Source organism: Labrus bergylta, chromosome 5, assembly GCF_963930695.1.
Source record: "Labrus bergylta chromosome 5, fLabBer1.1, whole genome shotgun sequence".
Lineage (NCBI taxonomy): Eukaryota > Metazoa > Chordata > Actinopteri > Labriformes > Labridae > Labrus > Labrus bergylta.
The window spans coordinates 12,978,468-13,001,494 of NC_089199.1; the positions used below are offsets into that span (position 1 = coordinate 12,978,468).

Here is a 23,027-nt window from a genome sequence, read left to right on the forward strand (position 1 = left end):
CACTCATTCATAAACCTGAAATCTGACTGAAAAAAGAACTGACATATTGTGGTTAACGTCTCCTCAAGGACAAGAGCTATAATAGTAACATAAAATATATAAAATATTTCAACTTTGTACAATGGTTAAATCTGAATGAATCACACTGATTACATTAAATAATTACAACCTTTAGTACCAATGCCATCCAAAGTCTACATTAACTTGAATGCAAGCGAAGCTCAGGCCAGTATTACTGAGAGTTTCATATAACAACCTCATTGTCTGCTACTTTGACAGATCTGGAAGCCACAGAATCTCTTGTGCCTTATAATGAAAAGTTAGGGAGGGATTAGAGATGTCTGATGCTAAATATTCGAATTAATTTGAAGGGATTTGGAACCAGGCCCTGGCTCTCTCGAGGTATAATGGACTTATCCTTCAGTGATATGACTGCATCATTTCTGTTCATATATTTTAATCCGTAGACATGCAATAGAAATCTGGTGGTTTATTTGAAACAGTTTGCATTCTATACAATGACTCAGTGCTTTCAGTTGAAAGGTAAGAAGTAAATTATTAAAGAGTTTAGCAGTAATCACATGTTGAAGTTCAAAAAGAGAACAATGATGTACCCGAGGCTTACACAATCAACAATGTTGCCTTCAAGCACACTATGAAAAAAACACTGAATATTTACGGAAACTATAAACAGCTTGTTCCCTCAGGTTTGGGGTCACTATAGAAAAGTTTGAGAACTCAATGGTGGGCCTTGGGATGAGAACATGAGCATAGCTGCAGAGTCCTTGTCTCTGACTGACAAACTCAAAAGGTATCTAACAAATAATCTGTATCCTACAGCTGTACATTTGCAGAGATTTTTCTCCTGAGGGAGACAAAAAATCTGACTGACCAACAGAGTGACTCATACAAGCTGCTAGGCACAGTTCAAAAAAGCACCCATTTTTTTTAAAGGAGAGCTGGTAAAAAAAATGTTATTGACTGCACACGAACTTCTCAATTTACCTGTAAAGGAGAACATTAGAGTAGAAATACCTATTTTTTTTATACATGGGGGCAGCAGAACAAGTTAATACTACTACTGCATGGGGCGTCATTGTGCTTTTAACAACTTGTTGTAAATCTATTAGTACCCATCAACACTTCCAGCAGACACAGAGAAACATTATCATTCAATGGAGAAGTGGCTCCATATGAGTGAATTAAAGATTTTTTCTCATACTTTCTTCAGACATTTATCAGATTTTTCTAAACTATGTTCAATAGTTAGATGTTTACATTGTTATCATCATGAAAACACAACTGGACTGAACATTTAAAGTTTCAGATCACTGAACCAAACAAATATATACAGTACTATACTTAGTTATTTAGTGTAACTTTTCTTTCAAGTTTAGAAGTGAAAACTAATGAAATTTGAAGATAAAATAAACGTGTCTTTAGTTTTTTATTAGAACTTAACAGTTCTTGTCCAACATTGTCAACCGTGGCTTCCTACCTGATCTATTCTGATCGGGGAGGAGAAGATTTATAGAGCGCCTCTGCAGAATCTTGTGTGTGGGAGTGTTTGTTAAAACTGTTATTCAACTTGTGGGATTGTTGGTTAAAAGACAAAGAAGTGCCAAGCCATTTTTTCCACACAAAAGCATTTCATGTCGACTGGATCAAAGAAAGTTTCAAATTTCCAGTGTTTAATCAATGCTGATGCCTTCATCATGAAGAAGAACACAAATGCATGAAGAAAAGCTTTTTGTATTTTTGTTTTGCAGCACTTGGAGCTATAGTCTTGCATAGCTTTAGCATGAATGCTCTATTATAGTAAATCTGTAATGCTGTCTTTCTGTCCCTCACTGTCTCCTTACACTGCTCTCTCTCTCTCTCTCTCTCTCTCTCTCTCTCTCTCTCTCTCTCTCTCTCTCTCTCTCTCTGTCTCTCTCTCGCTCTCTCTCTCTCTTGATCTCTTTCTTTCAGCTGTGGCTTCTCAGGACCAGGCCATCGCAGCAGACAGAAGGAGGGTACATCTATAAATAGAAATTGGACCAATTATAAAGCAGATGTTCCCCTCTATAATGGTGGGAGGACACTGTCGGGTGTTTGGTACTTTCATCACCTCTCTGTGCTCTTTTTCTTTGTTGCCTTAGTCTCCTCTCTGAGTTCGTCTTGACTGTTTCATTTCTCCCTGTCTGGCTTCCTTCTGTCCCTCACTACATTTATCTGTCTAGCTGTAATCTACATCATAACGAGTTCTTTCTTATGACTGCTTGAACACTTTTCAGCCTGTTTCTCTGACTGATGTATTTAACAACTATCTGTTGCTGTTTACATATGTACATTCATTCCACTGATTGTTTAACAAAGCATCAACCTGTAATTCTACAATTGATTTTAATCACCAATTATAAGCAGAGATTGGCTTGATCAGAAATAGGACTTTTTTTTGCTGAATGTTTAAAAAAAATGCTCTAATTTAAATGGGTTTGAGATTACCATTTGGGACTTTATGCTGAATAAGCATAATCTAAAAATTCCAGATATGAAATTGCCCTGGGTTATCAACATTTTAATCAGCACTGCCATCTCTTTGTAATTTGAAAGAAAATCCTCTTCAACAAGAGATTTTTCCCATATTATCCCCATAATCTGGAACAGTTCAATCAGCGTCTGTAAAATATTTGTAAACAAAAAATGCAGCTCGTACCAAGAGGAACGTAACAGAGCTGTCGTTTTCATCCATAAGCTATACTGGAACTACCATAAATGAAACACTGTTTTTATTTCTTTATGCCACAGGTGGCTTTTTATTAAAACGCCAATCGTATTTACCAAAATAAGACTTAAAACCCCAGAAAATCCTCAGATATCTTTTAAACAAATTTAACAATATATGCATGTACGGATGAGGAAAATTTCCCCTTAATTTCAACAGCAACTCACCATCCCTGTAATCTTTATTCAAGCTATCGACATCTCCAGCATTATCATCACCTTGCTTCTAACAATGCAACCATCATCAACTTATCTGATGAGTGATAAGGTTCTGTTTGATCTGATGCATGAGGCAAAAGCCCAATCCATGCTAAGTAGGTTAGGGGGGTGAATCTTCAGGTCTCCAGAGGCCGAGCGCTATCCCTCTGTGTCTCTGTCTCCCTCCCTGTCAGCATCTGACAAGCTCACCAAGGCTGAGCTGAAAAATACCCATAACATCCACCTCCGCAGATCTCTTTACTGCCATGTTCTCCTTCACTCGCTGCCACCATCTATTCTTCACTGTCTGTTTCCTCTTTGCTCCACGCATTCCTTTTCTAGTCCTTCCATCTCCTACCACTTCCGACTTCTGCAGAATCTCCACTCTCAAACACACAAATATGCACTCGTGCAATAAAATATCTACATGAACACAACAAAAGTCCAAAAACAAACCACTTACTCCCTGAATCCTAATATTTATTTATCCTACAGTTGCTCTTATAGCCTGTAGGCCAGCTTAACTGACATTGCATCTTGGCTGCAATTTTGCACATGACTCACTGGAGTTGATCTGAAACTTTGTGACAGATGACACAGCCACACTTGACTCACAGTAACAGTGAAGCATAGTCTAATTCAAATTAGGCAAGTGATTTATTTTTGGATGAAGGCAATACTCTTTCTCAGCTACCTGTTAACACTGATGACTGTGTAGATGCATATGAATGAATGTGAAAGAGGGGGGCTATGTGTGCTGCTGCAGTCAGTGGTGAGGTTAGTAAAGGCTTTGTTTGGGAGAGGCTTTGGGCACGGTTTGGATGCTCACGATGGCCTGTCAGGAACGATGGATGTAGCTTTGCTCAACTGTTATGTGCTTTAGGTTGCTAGCATGGGCTGAAAAAGAACATAGCACTTGCTCAAGATAAGAGGCTCAAGATTCATTACAGCTACCAAGAAGTGACCAAAATGTTACTGGGAAGACTAATGCGATGACAAAATCTTTAGGGATGAAATACCACGAGGCCAACAGAACATTAAACACTTAACAAATCAAGATGAACAATGGCTAAAAACAAGATGCTAACAGCTCTGAACCAGCAGGGAACTGATTCATAACCTCACTTCAGTTGGTGCACTCCAGCCTGCAAGGCTGTCATAACCAACTCAAAAACAATAGTCATCGCTGCATACTCACAAATGTCAAGAAGAATGAATTACCATTGATTTAATCACCTGAGTCATCCACTTAAACACATTTAAAAAATGGTCACTCACTGTAAGAGACTCCTGTTATAATACTTCTAAGTGTATACCAGAATGTTATTTATGCACTAAGGTTTCTTTTTGGCATGATGCCCTCGGCTTTACATGCTATGGATGCTGTGAATGCTATTGACAAATATGAAGACATATGGTTCTATTTAAAGCAGGGTTTCTCCGCCTGATCGCAATATTCAAGATATTTAAAGAATATGTACTGTATGTCATTCATAGGACAATAAGTAATGTGAAGATATTGGATATACGCTGCTTAAACAACAGCTAACATGAGCATATTAATTAGCATAAACTAGAAAACTGCAAAACTAGAATAACTGTTTTGTGACATTATATGCTTGCTTCACAATTTATAGCTACTGAAGAGACAATTGATACTTAATAAGTGGAGAGACTTCTGCCTTTTTTAGAGTTCATCAACATTTCTGATAGCCTGTTAGCTACTATTAAGTAACTAATAGAATTCAACCTATTTCAAGTTGACAATATACATCCCCTGGTTCTTAGTTAAGCAAAGGGCAAGCTAATTAGCTAGCCGTAAAGTTAGCTAATTATTAATTAGCTCATAGCAAATATACCTTATACTATATTATGTTAGCTAAGAACTTAAACTTTTCAAATGTAGTATGATATTACAAACAGTAGCTAACAACCTATATATATATATATATATATATATATATATATATATATATATATATATATATATATATATTTTTTTTTTTTTTTTTTTTACTTTAAGCTATGGCCAAATATCCCTTCAGATTTTAACTTTCCATATTCTATAGATGCCAATCCACTGTGAAGCAAATAAATTATAACTATTGTATGATACCCTACATCTATACAATTTCCATTTTTGAAAAATTTAGCACAATATCATAACTGCACTTGAGCTCTTGGGTAAACCATAATACAGTGTGCCTGAATTTATTCTTTATCTGTTTGGTTGATTGAACAAAAGCGTCTTCTTTTTATACAGTTTCTGTCATGTTTATTTTCCAAATGAATGCACCAGGGCGGATGTTGACCCAATTGTAACCCTGTGCAGAACATCGGAATAGACTTCATACTAACCATATCTGCTATGTCATTGTAGGATAAGTGTGCATGTTATAAGTAATACGGTGGTATTATTGTTCCAGTTGAGCAGCACAGCTTACCTCTGTGAGGTGAGGGTTGGGGTTGAAACCACACTGGTTGCACACCACGGAGCGGCACTGTGTGCAGGTGTTGACGTTAGGCTTGTCATCCCCCGTGCCCATCAGGTCAGCGGTTTTACAGACGGGGCACAGCTTGCTGCTGGGCATGGGTGCAATTTGTGGCACAGAATAAGGGGAGCTGGGGACACTGCCTCGGTCAGGGGACACAGAGGGGGACCTCCCTGTCCTGCTGCTCCCCAAATCCACCTGTAGACTCTTTCTGGCCACATGACCCTGGCCTGGCTCTCCCTGTTGTGAAGCATGCTGACGGGTTTCATGAGAGGCCAACCTATCACCTGTCCCAGGATCACTCTGTACTCCTGCTTTAGGTCCTGGGTCTGATGGAGGTGGTCTAGTAGAGATGACAAAGAAAGCACAAAAGCTGAATATTAGACCTTGATCTATGATGTAACAATTACCTGAAGCATTATTTTAAACTTTGACTTTTACCCAAAAACAGTTTGTTACATTTTTGGACACACATGTATTTATATAGCGTGTTCACAATTTAAAAAAAAATTGTAGCTCAGCACAGAGAATCAACTGACATGTAACATGCAGTATGCAACAAAAACACCTCAAACACATCTTAGGATAGCATAAAGCAAGATGCCATAACAACAAGTCATATTGCACTTCTTCACTGCTGTCCTATCTAACTGCATTTGACACCGGCATGTGAAACAAACCTATACTTCTTCAAGATGCAAACTTTACTTGGAAAGCTACACATATAGAAATGCAATAGTGCCAGCCAACCTGAAGTTCTCATCCACATCACACCTTCCATCCTCTTTTGTAAAACCTGGAAAATAATATTTTTTGCCTGCTGGATCAATCTCATGGTCATAAACTTCCCACTCCAGGCCAGACATTTTTTTATGATGAAACCCTGCATCATCCTGTACAGTTACAAAACTGGATTTGGATTCTGTCTCACCTGCTACATTTCTTTAGCCTGGCATAAGTCTTTCATAAAAGTCATCAGAGTGGAAATAGACACACAATGTTATGTCGTCTGTTATCATGGAGGAATATAGGATTTTTTTTATGTTTGGTTTTAGGTATAGAAAAAACAGCAAATTGCATATAATGTTATTTTGAGTTATGCTTTTAAGTAATATCATTACAATAGTATGTAAAAATGTGCAAAATCAAGTTGAATGACACAAGAGTTTGTTCGTGGTTGGGATTAGTTGAGAAAACAATACAATGAAGTCTGGTGTTGCTGTTGTGCCCCGTGTGTGAAAGTTACAAAAGGTGAACTCTATGTTGAGAGAAATGCATTACAATTGGAAAAAAGTGGAAAAAATAATAATTCTCAAGGTCCACTTCCCAGCACCACCATGAGTGTTTAATAGAGTCTTAATGTCTTTGTTCAAAGAATTATGTTTTTCATTTTGAGCTGTGGTCAAACCCTTCAGAGGAGTGAGTGAATGGGCCTTGAGTATGGAGTTACTGTTATATTGCAGGATTAGAAAGCACTTTAACACACAATAGAAAAATAATATTGTGTATAGCTAAAACAATAACACAATAATCTCATGTATAAAATCCAAAACATAATAATTTATGTGCACACTAATACTGTTAGAGTAACGAATGAAGCCTTTTTGTCGAGTGAAGAGAGAGTTGGTGAATTAAGGGGAAAAGAGGGAATATGAGCTCAAGAAAATGAGAGACCTGAGACCTTTAATTGGCTTTGTGTTGTTATTACAGCTGCCTAGTTTGTATAGCTAATAACATTTTATTCATGCGCTGTAAATATGTAGCTTATACATTTTCATCTAACAATATTTTCTAAATGAGCTGTATCTAATGATTTCTCAAGTAGGTTTCATTCCAGTGATCTCTACTTAATTTCAGGAGGAAGAGCACTTCTCCCTGAGAGCTCTACTTTGGAAGCCTTGAGCTGTGAGATGCACTCGGTCCACATGCCATTAAAAGATTTTATTGTTGATCAAAGTGTGAAATCAGACTTCTCAAAATGCTGGCACACAGAGAGGCATATGTTGAATATTTTATATTGCCTCTATCAGTTTACTGTGAAGTGCTTCTTGTGGCTTGTTTTTACTCTTGAAGCAGTTCTGTTCTGGCCTCAGCCAAATGAATTCAAGTTAGTGTATCAGACAACTGTATTATAAACTTTTGGTTTCCTAGCTTATGCCCTCCAGCATCCACGGCAATAGTTTAATAGAAATGGAGGATTTCCGCTGTCATAACAACTTAGGCCTTGCTTTGTCATGGCCGTCATCTTCAAAGACAGTCTCAGCAGCAGCTCTGCGTCCACACAGAGAGAATGGTGGAAATAAAGGGACGAATAAAGGAATTCAAATAGAGCATGTTAGCAATTATGAGTCACGGCTGATGACTTGAGCTTCAACAAAACTCTAACCTTGTTCTGCTCTCAGTAGGGGCTGCATTTGCCAAACCATCACGGGTCACCGGTTCAAATCCTGTTGCGGACTATGTCTTAAAATTGGTCTGGTTCACGGCAGTTCACTTCCTGAGCACCGCTGACGTGCCCTTGAGCAAGGCACCAAACGCTCCCCCCCCCCCACACACACACACACACACACACACACACAAACACACCAGCTCAGGAGCACTCACTGTGGGCAGCTCCATTACTTTGACATCTCTCCATTAGTGTATGACCATAGGATCCTATTAGTGCATGTGTGTGTATTTCAGCATGTGTAGCATGTCTCAATAACAGAGTGTAAAATTGAATTTCCCCTCACGGGATTAATAAAGTATACCTTCTTCTACACTGTTACATTAGAAATACACTCCTTATAGTGTGCTGCCCCTCACTCTGCTCTAGTTAAGCCTGAACTGGATATGTTCAAGCAACTGACCACTGATAGAGCATATTACTCAGTGTCCTCACAAAAGATGCAGTGGGGAGAAAAACAAAACAAAAAAAAGACAAAAACTTCAATGCCTTTTAGGATTTATGCAGAGGCACCTTAATGAGACCCCCAAAAAAGTAGTTAAAACGGAAGGACACCTCTCAAAAAGATTTCTTTAGATATTCTCTTACATCAGTAAATGGGAGTCCACTGAGAGTTACTTGTGGCTTTATATATAAATCACTCCAAATGACTTGCTTTAACACAAAGTGGATCGTGGAAGGTTTAAGGGTTTGTAAGCTGCCAATCTTCTGTAACGGGAGCTCCCTGTAAAACTTTCTATCGTAAGGAAGCAGAGAGAGAATTAGATTCTCTACACAGCATCAATAATACATGTGACAAGAAACAATTCAACATTTCAGGAACTATAATCATTCTCTGTCTGTGGAGAGTAAAGATCAATGCCTTTCTCATGTAACTGCTGCAAATTGGAAGCAACAGCGAGCACCTGGTTAGCTTAGCTTAGCAGAAAGATTGGTCTAACTCCGCAAGTTGCAAATATTTCCCTTCAAACAGTTAAAAAGCAGCAGGTACTTGTTCTTAGCCTGACAGAGTATGTGTGTCAGTATCTCTATAATGGATGTTCTTTATGTCTCTTATTGATTTATTCTTCTGTCCACTGAAAATGAACCTGAGTGGCTCCTGAAACATTTCCTGTGCTGTCAGTTCAGTCATATCTAAAGGTTAAATCAGAAAGGTAGAGGATGTATCCGACTTGAAGGCATGTCTAAATGCATTCTTTGCTTGTAAATGGATGTTAAGGACATCAAGTAGAGAATACAGCTACTGTTAAATGTCTGCTCATTCACACAGGGCCTACACTTAATGTTACAGTAAAGTTGTCATTGACCACAGTCTTTTTGACATTTAAAACCTTTAGGATAATACTTCAACTTTCAAATTATTAAGCTAACTTTTTTCATAATGTGGCAACTTGATCCCCAGATGCATAGAATAGGTTTGCTGTGTTGATGTACTTCTTATGAGCTCTGCAGTGTCCATAGGGAACTGACACGAATTCAATTGAATTTTGTCAAAAATTATGACGAACACATCTTTTTTAATTTGTTAACTATCAGAAGAAAAATGACAGAAGCTGCGACAAATAGTCCAAAGTCAAGGCTGTTTTAAAATGATTAAATAAACAATTGATGGATTGCAGTGTTTTGGCCCAGGGCACTTCTTATTCTTAATTTTACAGACATTTCATCATTAGCTATCAGAAAAGTTTGGAAAAAAAAAAAGAAATATAAATGAGCAGCAGAGACATGGATGAGGGAGAGCTAATTGTAGAGACAATATGTTCCCAAACATGTTGCTCAGATACAAAAACAGGAGCTGTGCTGATGAAACTTTGCAGCATGTCATGGAAGACCAGGCTTGTCAGATGACGCAGACCACATCAAAATCGCAAGTGGCCTTGAAAAAAGATACCAATGACAGCACACATAGTGTCTGCTGTGTTTTGTTATCTTTCAGATATACAGGCACAGAAGTGTCCCCGTTTTACCACTGCATGTCAAAATATCACTTTCCAAACTTGATTCCTTTTCCTGATCACATGTTCTTGATCAGTTGTAAATCATGAAGATAGATCTAATGAATAATTATCTGTTATATCACTGTATTGTTTATTTCCACTACTCTTTTCATATATAACATTTTTTGCTTTAGTTTTTCTGTTTACTTGGATGGGAAGAACTGCAGTCACAGGAGAAATGGGTTTAAAATATTTATCGTCTAGCTGACAACTTATTTATTTTCATCCAGATTGCTAAAAAGTCTTTCAGGATTAAAGAAACTCACTCAGAACGATGTTAAGTATTGTTAGCCAACCTTCTGTTTTTTTATGTTGTTGACTGTATAATTTTATTCCCAATGATATCTATACTTATCTTATCTTAGCTTAGCTTAGCTTAGCTTACATGAGTGGCACATACTGGGGTAACGGTCTGCTTGTAAAAACACTAAACTAGGGAAGCCGAGAGCCTATATAGTGGTTATGTCATGTGCCTTATGTGAGGAGGCTATAGCCCATGTCACAGAGGTCATGGGTTTGAATCCAACTTTGGCCCTTTGCTGCATGTCCTCCCTTACTCTTTCCTCCCAACACTTATAGTTTTCTTCAGCTTTCATATCTGATAAAGGCCAAAAATGGCTCCAAAAAATTACTTTAAAACAATAGAAAACTAAACTTGATCTTGAGCCAAAGTCTAGTCCCATTGTGTTTGAGATAGACCTTTTAGCCTATATGGTGAGCAGTGCTTTTCCGAAGGTGATTTAATTATGAGGGCGTCTTGTTTGTGTCTGTATCCAATTATGGTCAGTGGTTTGACAAACTGAATTTGTTTGAAATTTGATTCCAAGTGATTTTCAAGTATTTACAAATAACATTCTTAAAAAGAAACATGAATCATGTACTGTAACACCCCTCTTTGCCATGATGCAGCAAGTACGACTCTTCACTGGCTCAGTTGACAAACAGAAAACAAAACAGCGCATTATTGTTTCTGTTCAATGAATAAGAAGTGTCTAGGGCTTCTGGTCAACACAAGGCAGAATTTCTTACATTTGTAAATGCTTGTCAGTTCTGGTCATCAGGTCAGGATGACTGTGCACTTAGTCAAAGCTGTCGTGATCAGAGGACAAAACAACCACATGGTGCACAAGAGGATGACTTCCATTGCTTCATGGCCTCCTGTATGAGCACGGATTCAGCGCTCTGACTGTTCTGAATAAATCATTATATAGTCAGAGACAGAGCAAAATGCTGTATAGAACTTATGAATGTTGTTATATAATTCATAGCATTATATGTCAAAGTTCATATAAGAATAAACTTATGCAACTTGTATCTGCAGTCTCAACCATCAAGCTACTGTCTTGTTTCTCACTGTCACAAGTTTTTGTCGTAGAATGCAGGCCCATGATCTGTAGAAAACAATTTTCATCAGTCATATGATATACTCCCTCTCTCTGTCCCTCATCACTTCCCTTAGCCTCATATGACACCTGGGTGGATCCCTGAGAGAAATCAAGACATGAAAGAATCATGAGGTTACATGGGAGCTCTGGGCTTTTAAACTCAGCCTGCAGGATGAAGAGCTGGGGCTTTTTCCCAAATATAAACACAGATGGGCCTCAATGTTACTACTGGTACAGGATTCTAGTGGCAGAGCACATCTACAAGCCACCTTTAACCTTAAAATCACCTATGTAATGACTCAGGTCAACTTCTACCTCAAACCATTCTATCGTTTTCCAAAGAATTTCACCTTAAACTAAGACCTAGTACTGTATGAGAAACTTTCAGGGTGGAAGCTGGTGGTGCAAGTATTGGATGCAGCTGTGCCACTCGTTCTTATTCAGGTCCACAACTGTTGAACTGTGTAATTAAAGCAATATCAGAGCTGGTAAGAAGGGTATCTCCTCCTACACCCACACAGAAAATACAGACCCACAGGCAACTACATGTTATTAAACACTAATGATCTGGGCTGCATTTTGGAAGAGGCTAATATTTCATATGCCTATATAATAACAACAATTTGTTTCTTATATGTAGCTGTCACATTAATGGAAATATTGCCTTTAAAGGCTAGCACTGTTAAAGTGTCCAGGTTCAATGTCTGGATTTCTTCTAGAGAGATGCAACATCACTCTTTAAGAAGACATTACCTTTTTTTTTTTTTATGTGCATGATAGTGAAAAGCAATTACTAGCTCACTAGCAGCACATTGATTTGAATTGAGGTCTGATAAGTGAGACAGCTATGGCATCATACGCGTTATGGTCCTGTGCTCACAATGACGCCGGTGATATCTGATGGTAGCTTTGTCATCATCCTACATATGCTGTCATCGGGATACAGGCGTCTCCTCAACGGAAGAATGACTCTGTATTTACTGGCACTCATGTCGAAGCATGTTCAGAAAATCAGCTTGTAGCCAAATGGTAGCGAGCGAGCCCCTCCAACGTGAGAGCCATGGCACTTTGCATCTTTTACATTTCTAATGTGTGTACCAGATAACATCATTAAATGAAACAACACGCCTGAATATTGCTTATATGTTGGGACAGTCTCACTACGAGGAGAAAAAATAAAAAAAATCGTCGCTCATTCATTCATGATACTCAGCCATGCTTCAGGACAAACACCGTGAAAACGGGCGTAGAAATGCCTAGTGGAATCTACATTTACGTTATTATTGATTCTTCATCGAAGGTGTTGCATATTTTATTTGACTTCGACCATTATTGACGTTAAGAGACAAGGGTGGCGTTGCCAAAAAAAAAAAAAAAAAAAAAAGCAGAAACGGCTCTCAAAGGAGGTGGGGAATTGTGTTGACAAAGATATTGAAATAAATAATTAAGCACCCATTCAAGTCTATCTACACGCAGTCGGTTGATCCTATATCTAAGCTGCACCGTGCACAGATGTACGAAAAAGAAGGTACACGCCACGCTGCCGTTTACACAACCTTATTTCTCAACACACTTCGGCGGTGAAGCGTCCTAGCTATCGCGGCTACCTGTTAATCCCCGGCCCGGGAACAGCCCCGCTTCCTCCGACAGGCGCTCCATTGCTCGGCTTGATGAGCTGTCCAGAGTCCGGTGGTGCTGAAATGGAAGCCGGAGCCCCCGCTGCAGGGACGGCGGGGCCGGGCTGTCCCGCCTGTCCCTCCCCTTCCATGCTGGCCTCGTTCCCCATCGCCTCGGGATAGGTCTCGACGGAGAGAAACGATGTTGTAGGTGGTTCTACAGCTGTGGTAAGAACTCAGATGAAACTCAGCGCTTCTCCCCTTCCGCCATCATCACCTACAATTCAGCATCCCGCACGGAGCACGCGCGCTGACGGAGAGGGCGAGGGAGCGCGCTGACGCAATGGGTGGGAACTCGGGAGGCTGATACGTGAGCGTTCACGTTGTTCTATGATCTCAAGTCACCGCGCAAATAGGCTACAGCTGAGCCGACTGGGACCTCCCTATTCACGTAATGTCTACTCCTCATGAGGTCTATAGACCACTTGAGTTTATAATACCTATACGTACCTGATGGATCGTCATCGAATCCATGACTAAATATCCTTGGACCAAATATTTAGAATTCAACTATTCTTTATCATTTTTAATAACATTTAAAATTTTCTTCTCCTGGAAATCCACAAGAGGTAGCTAACCCACACTATGAATAACTGAGGCATTGAATCACAATATTGAATTAAAATTATTCGTTAATTATTGATTGAGTAGTCAAACAGGAGCTGGAGTTACATGAACAAATATTTTTGTAAACAATAAGAATAACTAAATATGTCAGATTCCTTAATTTCCCATGTTTAACGAAGAATGCGATTTTTTTGGCTATCCTATGATTTGAAGAAAACTGGAGAACAATTTATTACTTATGATACACATTGAAAACTCAATCATGTAATGCCATGAAAATGTTCTATATGTTGTTGGGCTGATGAAGTCTTGGTCAGTGAAAATGATAGGCAGGCAGTGGTGTAATAACACTGCAGTATGAATCCTAACATTTGCTCCACCAAAGATGTGCTGTTGAGATAATAAACTGTACCTTAAATATAACAAAAATCTTTTTCATTTGAAATATTTGATAGCAAAAGTTAATGACTTGTCCAAAACTCCACGTGTATGACACTTTTGTCTGACTAAATATGTACATAAAGGCCAGTGTGTGACAACAGTCACTTTGCAGTAAAAAAAACAAAGTCAAATGTTATTGTATATCGCCCTTGATTGTGGTAAACAGCTGATTATGAGATGCTCCCACACCATCTCTGAATGATTGCTCTCCCTAGTGTACACCAACTGTCACTACAATGAAACAATGAGGTTGATTTAACACGCCTACACACAATCTAATAAACAGACTTACACTAGCAAGACAATGTTTGTGATTTACAATTGGAGCATTCTTTGTTGAACGACTAGATAGAAACCCACCCAAATCCACTTACCATCATTATAAAACGTTGTTACACAAAATCAACCGCTGCATTCACATCCTCTTAAAGAAATTTGGATTAAAGAAAGATATTTTCATTGACTTTATTATCTTATGAACTAGCAAGCAAAAAGAAAAAATGAACTCAATGTACAGGTTAACCATTTAATGGATACATATGTACAAAAACACACAAGTGCACACGTCAGACTTAATATTCACTCGCTCTGAAAGCCATTTGTAGGTAGAAAAATAACCCCAGAGATTGTAATTCATCTGCAGGACCTTAAATAACCAACAATACATACACAGCTAGAGAGCTTAGGCAGACAAAACATTCCAATGTCAAGAGAAACCCCTTGAATGTATCATGACTTTCTCTCAAGTTTAAAATTGGCCATGAAGAATGTAATTAAAAGATGCTTTTCATGTTGTTAAGGGAATTACCAACAGTGTAACGGAACAGCTAGAACGGAAAAGCTATGGAGAAATTCGAAACATGGATTGTAACTTTCCAAACATTCAATACTTCATTGGCACAATAAAACAATGAGTGAGACTTTTTGATTTCAAATTGAATATTTCGCCACATACTAAACTGTACTGACTGCAAAACTGTAGAGAAGAGCTTATTAACAAGAATGAAGACTCAAAGAGTTCAGGTGCATTATGGGAACATGCCTTTGTTTCATATTTACAATCTGCTGATAAGAGTGTCACAAGAAAGAAGAAAATGTACAAGTAGACTAAAACGGTAGTACATATATACAGAAATGATTAAAATACTAACCAATCACATGGTTGATTTCATGAAAAGGAGGAGGTCTGACTAAAATACAACACCAAACTGCCTTGAAGAGACAGTTTGAGGAGTGCAGCATCAGTGTCTTTACTCTGTGGTGATTGATCACTGCTCACAGGATTGACTGATACACAGATGGTGTGATTGTTTGTATTTACTGGCGCTTTGCTTTGTAAGGTCGGGAGCGTTTCCTGCGGTCCGGTTTTCTCTGTTTGTGCAGGCGGCCGATACTCACTCCCTGCCGACGACGCACAGAGATGTTCTGTTCCACGAGGCTGGCCAGCATGCCTTCAGGAAACACCATGCATAACAATCAGTAAAGAAGCAGCAACGCAACATGTTTTAGCAGCACAGCAATGTTTTATTCAGCTTCTTTGGAATGAGAAATGTTAGTTTGTGTAGAACTTTTGTTCCAGTTGTTTTGTTTCTGTTAATGAGTCAAGATAAAATAAATATCACTATGTATTAAGATTGCATTCATCTATTCCAATTAACCCTCACAATTTAAAGGATTCAAAATGTATTCTGTCTCTACATCAGTCAAGAACAGACCAGCTTGACTAGAATTATTTAATGCCGTTATCTGAAGATAAACAGAAATGTATTTATCGCAAGAAAACAAGCTTTGTTTTCTCCATATCTCTGTTATCTCTTCATTATTATAATGCCAAGAAAATCTGTCTTTAAGTCGTGATTAATTAGCTTATCATGTAGAATTTGTTTTCTCGAAAAACCAAAAAGAAATCTTGTATCGGGGAGATGATGTCATGACAAATATGTTTCCAAGAATGGCGGTTCTCTGCATCAATAGTTTTTATCTGATAAACAAATGACCAAACTGTGTCATTTTCCCACAAAAAGTATGAGGACAGACTGTTTTAATGCACAGCCCTTTGCAGGGATGTCATTTTTTAATTTAGTCTCTTAATGACATGACTCCAAACTGACTTTGTAAGTTATCTGAGGTATTTAGTTAAAAACATATATCCTTAAATATGATGTTATGCATGTGCAGAGATGTATATTGACACTAATAATCCACCACAGGTATTGAAGTGGGATTTCAGGATAAAGGTTCAATGCTGATCTACAGTTAAGGATAAAATGGTGACAGAAAAAAGGATTTTGAGGATTACCTTCCTGGGCCAGCATGGATATGAAGGTGCAGATGAACTCGTCATAATTATGAGTCCTTCTCTGATCATCAATCTGTTTGAATGAAACAAATAATTTGGCTTTAATGAATCGAAAACAACCTTGCATCAAAATATTAGTTTGGTTTCAGGCAAAAAAAAAAAAACCTACTTTGAATTTCTTTCTCTTTTCTACTTCCTCCTTCAGGTACACTTCATAATTGGCGATGTCTGCTTCAACACACTTAAGTAGTGCAAGCAGCTCCTGCGAGAAACAGAAGAAGATTGACCGCTCTGTGTATTTGTTTATTACAATAAATAGTACACAGCTTAAGAAAACACTTACTAATTGGCAACACAAGCAAAAAAAAATAAATATGAGAGTGCTCTGTTGGCAGGCTGATAAGTAAAGCAGGCTCTATACCACAGTGCATTGTTGGAAATGCTCAGACTTACTTTGGGAGAGTATTTATCCCCAGCGGGCTTGCTGTCTGCAGCAGCTTCCACAGCGCTGAGCTTCTCCTTGCAGGGTTTTACCTCCGCTCCGTCTTTATTCTCCTCTTCTTTCACCTCCACAGATGGTCCCTCCTCTTCCTCTTTGACTCCCTGCTTTTCGTCTGCTGCGCCTGCTACCAGGCCTGCTTGCACTTTGTCTTTTATCTTCTCAGGCACAGAAGTCTGTTTTGTGCCATCAGCGGCCAAATCTACTGTGCAGACAAACAGTAACATCTATCAAAAGTGGCAACACGCAGACTAATATCATAAGAAGTGCATGTTATTTGCATAAACATCAACCTGCATAGTTTACTTCTCCTGTCCAAAATGATGAATATGCTCCGACTGTGCTCTAAATATTAAGTGACAGACTGGAAAGCTTTTAAACCACCTTTGTAAATAACATCCCTTGTACTCACCAGACGGAGGGAAAGCATAGATGACTCCATCTTCCTGCAGGTGTAGCAAGGCAATGCTGACAGAGGGACCCAGCTCTCTTACAGCACGGTTGTGTCTAGAGTCTAGCCTCAGCATCTCGTCTTCTCCAAACAGCACTCGAGACAGATGGGATGCAACAGGGCTGGACGGCCGCGTGGCAGCCTGGGAGCGTGCAGGCGAGCGCAGCGGAGAGTTGAAGGCACTGCCGATCTCAGAGGCGGTGTCAGTGCTTTCGTTGCTGGGTGTGGGGGAAGGCTGAGATGCAGATGTGATACAAATGCCCCCAGTGCGTCCTTCTGTGCGTACAGAAAGTGGGGTATTTAAGGCGTCTTTCCTTTGGGCCTCTTTCTTCAGTTTCTCAGCCAATACTGTGAGGGCGATCTGGCTCTCCATTCCAGTCGCCACCCGACCTGTTTGTGACCGCAGACTCGCCTTCCGTCTAACCCTTAAAGATGGATGATTGAAAACTTAAGTCAAATATAAAAAGAAAACAAAGTTAAATGCAGTATTTCCAACATATGGACGATACTTGGACGGGCCGCCCAGGTATATTTACGCCCCCCCCAAGCATTTTTGCCGACCATTTTTCTTTTGTTTTGTCCATATATAATCCCCATCAAAGAAAGAGAGGGAGAGAGAGTCTGAGAGAGTGGTGCATTTCTTAGTGCGCGCTCCCCATGTATGGAGGCTGTGGTCTTCCAAGCGGACGGCCCAGGTTCGAAATCCCGCCTGTGGCTCCTTTCCCGCATGTCATGCCCCACTCTCTCTCCCTGACTTCCAGCTCTGTACACTGTCCTATCACTCCATTAAAAGGCACAAAAATCCCCTGAAAAAAATCTTTAAAAAAGAAAAAAAAAAAATCTACAGAAGCCACTGTATGTATTAAGCATCCAGCACTCAGAGCTAGAAACATAAATTACCTGTACACAATATCCATGTTCATGTCATAAATGTTTACCTTTTAGAAGTGCCTGCAGAACCAGTCACTTCCTCCTCCTCATCCTCATAGTCATCTTCATCTTCAGAGTATGGGGTTTGAGGAGGTATTCTAGAGCGACCAACTCCAGCGGCCAGATCCTCTTCTTCCTGTTAAATCAGAGAACCTCCAAATAAACCTCTAAACACCATCCTGCACCAGAGACATGTTAAGGCTGCCTTAACAAAAGGAACTGGTGTTAGATTAAAATCTCAAATCTTCGTTCTATCAGTGTTACAGTGCAGAGGGAACTGTTTCTGACTAAAAAAATAAGAATGACGTTTTCTGCAGCTCCATTCAGCTTAAAGAGAGAGATATGACAAATTCAGACGGACGATTGATGAAGACAGTAACACACAGGAGAAAGTGTGATCTCATATGTCACCCTGAATGTAACACTTAGCTTTTTGCTAGCATAGTTGGAAAAAAACGGTGTCATAAAAGTGCCCTATAAAAATGAATTGTCTTTCCATGACAAAATGGATCAAATGTATTTCTTAGAATAACGGTTCCCAAAGTTTGTCCAGGCCAAGGTTAGCATGAGCATCTCGCTCTCCCCCTCTTGCAAAATTTCTTAAAATCCTTGTAAATTTGTTGGCAAATACCAAAAAAAAGAAGAGAAAACTACTTAATTTATTTCTTATTTTTGATGAACAATCAATAATAGTAATGTTATAATGTATTCATTTCATCCAGGGTCTTTTTTTGTAAACTGTTTCATACTTTCACACACACGGGAAACAACTAAGAGCTTTCTGAACTGGGATCCAGAAACCGGATTCTCCTCTCACCTGCATTGGAGACTTTGCATAGTTGTGGTTGTCTAGGAAGGCAGGAAGGCGTTGAACGATGGGGTTGGGACTGGTAACCTGCTGAGCACCTCCTCCTGAGGGGACTGGTGGTTTGCCCATGACTTTGGTGTTTCCTCCAGTGCTTGCTGCATGCTTAGTCTGACCTCCGGATTCCTCTGCTGCATCGAAAATGAGAGAACCGTCAATTTCAGATTAAAGTTCCTGATAAACCCGTCACAAATGGCATAATGTCTTTTAACAAAAAAAGTGTAGTTTTAGAGCCAATTAATGTACCTGAAGAAGCCTGGTCGGCCCCCTGAGCTGTAACTGGCTCTGCATCTGCCTCTTTCTTGATCACAGCAGTGTTCTCATCAGGAGAGGAAGAGTCCTGCTGCTTCTTGTCATGGACAAGCTCGGGTTGAGTTAGCCGGATCATCTGAAGATATGACAACACACAAAACATATTCCACTAGATATTCACCAATGTTACAGAGAACCTTGTTGGCCAAATTTAAGACACCTTGAAATTTTTACTTGAAAGTACTTCAAATGAAAGTGCATCCAATTAACATCCTGACAAATTAATGTCGCCAAAAGGAGCTAATTGTAATAAAGGATGTGATGATGCGGACCTTCTGCAGACCCTCCAGAACTGTCTGTCGATTCCTCTTAAGAATTTCCAGTTTGGACTCGTACTTCATCCTGCGGTCAGGCACCACTGCCATCAGGTTGAAGCGAATGTCATGATATGGCTCACTGGAAAAGAGCAGAGCAGCAGCATAAGAATGGAGCCCTGGGGGTACACGTGGAAGGTGAACCACTGCGGCTTGAGCTAGTCGGCTCATGACTCACCCAGCAGTGGCAAGTCCAATCCTCTCCATGATTACTCGCCGAGCTTTATCAGTCCATTCCTCCTCCTCTCCCCATGGTCCTAAGATAGAGTGAAATGTAACACTTAGAGCAGGCAGCAATATTCAATACTCAAGAAATGAACAACACAACACTAAATATCTTGCTGCATTCCACAATAAATATGCTATTACAAAACTTAGATCACAACTGACTTCAGGTACATTTTACAAGACAAAGCTAAATTTGCTTGGTCACTTTGGGAGGAGCATTTCATTGTTAAGGGGCTTTGAGAGGAAAAATTATCAGCTAAACTATTGAAGTCATTTCTCTAAAGGAAAATAAACTGGATAATGGTTTTAAGAAGATTTCAGTGTTTGTATGTAATGAAAAAATGCTTAAAAAAAAAAAAAAAAAAGACAGGAATAGATTCTGTAGTCTTACCATGGTCAATGGGGTAAGCCTTGAGTCCATCGAGCTCAAAGAGGCGGTCTTTGATGGGCACATAGCTCACAAAGTGGAAAGCTTCCATGGTCCGCACAGCGCTGATCCCATTCTGTTTCTCTGGCAGGTGCCTGGGCTCCGGTCTCCATAGAAACATGGAAAGAGAACTTGTGAAACTGATGAATTCACAAAGCCTGACATCTCTCACAGTGAAACAGAACAAACAGCAAGAGGATTTTCTTTGTTTACACAGTCAGACTCCTGGAAATGTGAAAAAGAACCAGTGACTGTAACTTACCTGGCATGGCTGTTGTGTGCTCTAGCAAGCTCTGGGGCATTTCCTATTGCGTAACCTTTACTCTGAAAATTCATAAAAGCAAAATCTCAACAAAACAGTGTGGGAAGGAGAAGGGGCAGAGGCTGTGAGAGACTTTTTTTCAACCTTTATTTAACAAAGGAAGAAACTCGTTGAGATTAAGGATCTATTTTCCAAGAGTGTCCTTCTCAAGACAGGCAGAGTTTCAAACAAACAACAAGCAGCCAGTCTTGATGTGTTCCAGTGTTCATTCACCATGATCTGGACAAAATACTAGGTGATTTAGACTTTCTCCTTTTTCAACTAGAACCTGTGTAGCATTTCTCAACTTTGTATGATGTATCTACTGTTACAGCAGAGGAAAAACATCTGGCGGATCACTTTTAAAAAAATGGAAATAACAAGGACAAAACCAAATAACACTTTATGAAAGATATATATGGATAGTTTGAAAAAAAAAGAAACATCTCACCTCTGGACTGAAGCCTTTAGTGAATGCCTTCATGCGACTCAGGGTGGTGCCAAGCTCAACACCGCTGCAGTTTAGCAGCACACTCAACAAAGCGTGGGTGGCACATGAGTTTGGAATCAGCTAGATAATGATCATAAAAAAAAACATGTTTATACACACATATATATATATATATATATACACACAGAGAGAGGGGGGGATGTGCAGATAGATATAGATATACACCAAAAAAATAGAGATAGTTTAAATTACCACTGAACTCTGGACACAGACATTTAAAATAAAATAAATACATTAACATTAACAGTGTGTTGTAATCAAAACAAACTACAAACTCTAATAAAAGACTAAGAAGACCTTACATGTTACAAATGTAATTTTGTATCATTATTTACTAATAATATGAATAAAAAATGACTTGATGACAAAATCAGTTGTTATCTACTGTGCCTTAAAACCACTATTTTGTCAATATTTTTACTTTGACTTCATTGAAATGTACTCAGGAGCATTTCTTTTTCATTACAGACTCATCTCATATCAATTACGTAACAGCTTTAAATGTATGACTCTGGCATTAGGTAACAACTGCCAACATATCACATGAACACTTACCTGATGAGCAAAAAACATATCATTTACAATTTCCTCATCAATGACTGATGTCTCATCCACCAAAGTGTTAACTTTCCTCCTGGATCGCCGTTCCTCAATCCACTTGAACAGGAATATGAAGCCATAGACAGGACTAGAAAATAAAATAATATAAAATACAAGTTACACTTCAACGCTTCATTTCAACAGTGTGCAAGAAAAAGGCTCACTGTTTTCTTTCAGACACCAGATGAAAGTCACCACCTCACATTCTGCATTTAATTGCATGGATGCTCATCAAACAGACCACGATCGGTTCAAGTCACAAACCTTTGACATTTGCTCTGGAGATCATAGATTTCCTCCACTTGGACACCTTTGACACCTTAAGAACAAACGGAGAGATTTTTGTTTACCGACTTTATGAACCCCAGGATTTCTACGTGGAGTTGTATGTGAGGGCTATATAATTTGCAGCTACGTGAGGAGGAGGAGGAGGAGGAAGAGTCGTGTTACTCACCAAAATCTTCCACAAGCAAAGTGAACAGCCCTGAAATTATAAAAAAAAACAGTATTTTAAGATTCAATAACTAGCGTAGAAAAACCATTGCAAAGCCATAACAGTGAGTTTGTGGTGAGGGACCCTGCAAAGCAATAAACACATGAACGCTTAATGTCTAACTACCCACGTTTAAAGAATGAATTATTGCATTAAAGTTGTTGTTTTTTTAAATCTTGTTAAACCGAACCGTGCACCGGGCTTAAGGTGGAAGCTAATGTTATCCGTAGTTAGCTGTCTATAGTCGAAATGTTTCACCTGGATCACTCTCGAGTTCCAGCCAGCCTTTGTTCATTTTTGCATTTACGCAGAGCCGTGTGATATTTAAGACGTGTGCCAGTCCATGGCGAGAGAAGGGTTAACAATCTTTAGCGAGAATGTCGTACCCATTTACCAAACAACTGTGTAGGGCTCAAGATAAACACAATAGAGAGATTTAGCCGCCTACAATCTACGTCATCAAAAAACGACGGGTGGTGGAAAGAAAAGAAAGAAAAAAAAAACAGTCCTGTCCGCGTTACACAAATCACTGGAATCAATATTTGACTAATTTTATCATCATTTGTCATTACGGGTATATAAATGAAATAACAGAAATACATTTCTAAAATATTTTTTAATATATAAAGAGGGTGAAGATAAACAATGGATAACAAATAAGGAGGGGATTCATAAGTGTACTCCTACTTGAAGAAACATTTGGGAAATTTAACGAATTCAAATTGCACTATAAAAGATAAATAAATAGTAAATGTATTTGTGCACATACATGTGAGTGTTTTCTTTCCTTTCTACTTTTTAGTTTTCTGTTTCTCTCACATTCCTT

The 23,027-nt window shown here is 39.0% G+C and overlaps 2 protein-coding genes across 5 annotated transcripts in view; both read right to left on the reverse strand.

The window, feature by feature from the left end:
• bsnb (bassoon (presynaptic cytomatrix protein) b) overlaps positions 1-13,187 on the reverse strand; it is a 66,158-nt gene extending 52,971 nt beyond the window's left edge. For both annotated transcript variants that reach the window (XM_020642366.2, XM_065954851.1), the window contains exons 1-2: positions 12,895-13,187; positions 5,409-5,799 (exon numbers count right to left, since the gene is read on the reverse strand). In XM_020642366.2, the coding sequence (XP_020498022.2) occupies positions 5,409-5,799; positions 12,895-13,073 (570 nt within the window). In that variant the 5' untranslated portion in view covers positions 13,074-13,187. The remainder of the gene's footprint in view (positions 1-5,408; positions 5,800-12,894) is intronic.
• Positions 13,188-14,483: 1,296 nt separating this feature from the next.
• bap1 (BRCA1 associated protein-1 (ubiquitin carboxy-terminal hydrolase)) lies at positions 14,484-22,661 on the reverse strand. 3 transcript variants are annotated; one of them, XM_065954853.1, is made up of 17 exons: positions 22,460-22,661; positions 22,163-22,192; positions 21,973-22,027; positions 21,664-21,796; positions 21,049-21,168; positions 20,559-20,620; positions 20,261-20,403; positions 19,820-19,898; positions 19,600-19,723; positions 19,262-19,403; positions 18,968-19,143; positions 18,159-18,286; positions 17,182-17,645; positions 16,724-16,974; positions 16,440-16,532; positions 16,271-16,343; positions 14,484-15,422 (listed from the first exon to the last, which is right to left on the reverse strand). In XM_065954853.1, the coding sequence occupies exons 1-17, from the start codon at positions 22,494-22,496 to the stop codon at positions 15,289-15,291; spliced, it is 2,244 nt and encodes a 747-aa protein (XP_065810925.1). In that variant the 5' UTR covers positions 22,497-22,661; the 3' UTR covers positions 14,484-15,288. The 3 variants fall into 3 exon arrangements, with proteins under 3 accessions (XP_065810925.1, XP_020498105.1, XP_020498104.1); XM_020642449.3 differs by having other exon boundaries at positions 16,724-16,971; positions 18,968-19,146; positions 22,460-22,660; XM_020642448.3 differs by having other exon boundaries at positions 18,968-19,146; positions 22,460-22,660.
• Positions 22,662-23,027: the final 366 nt, after the last annotated feature.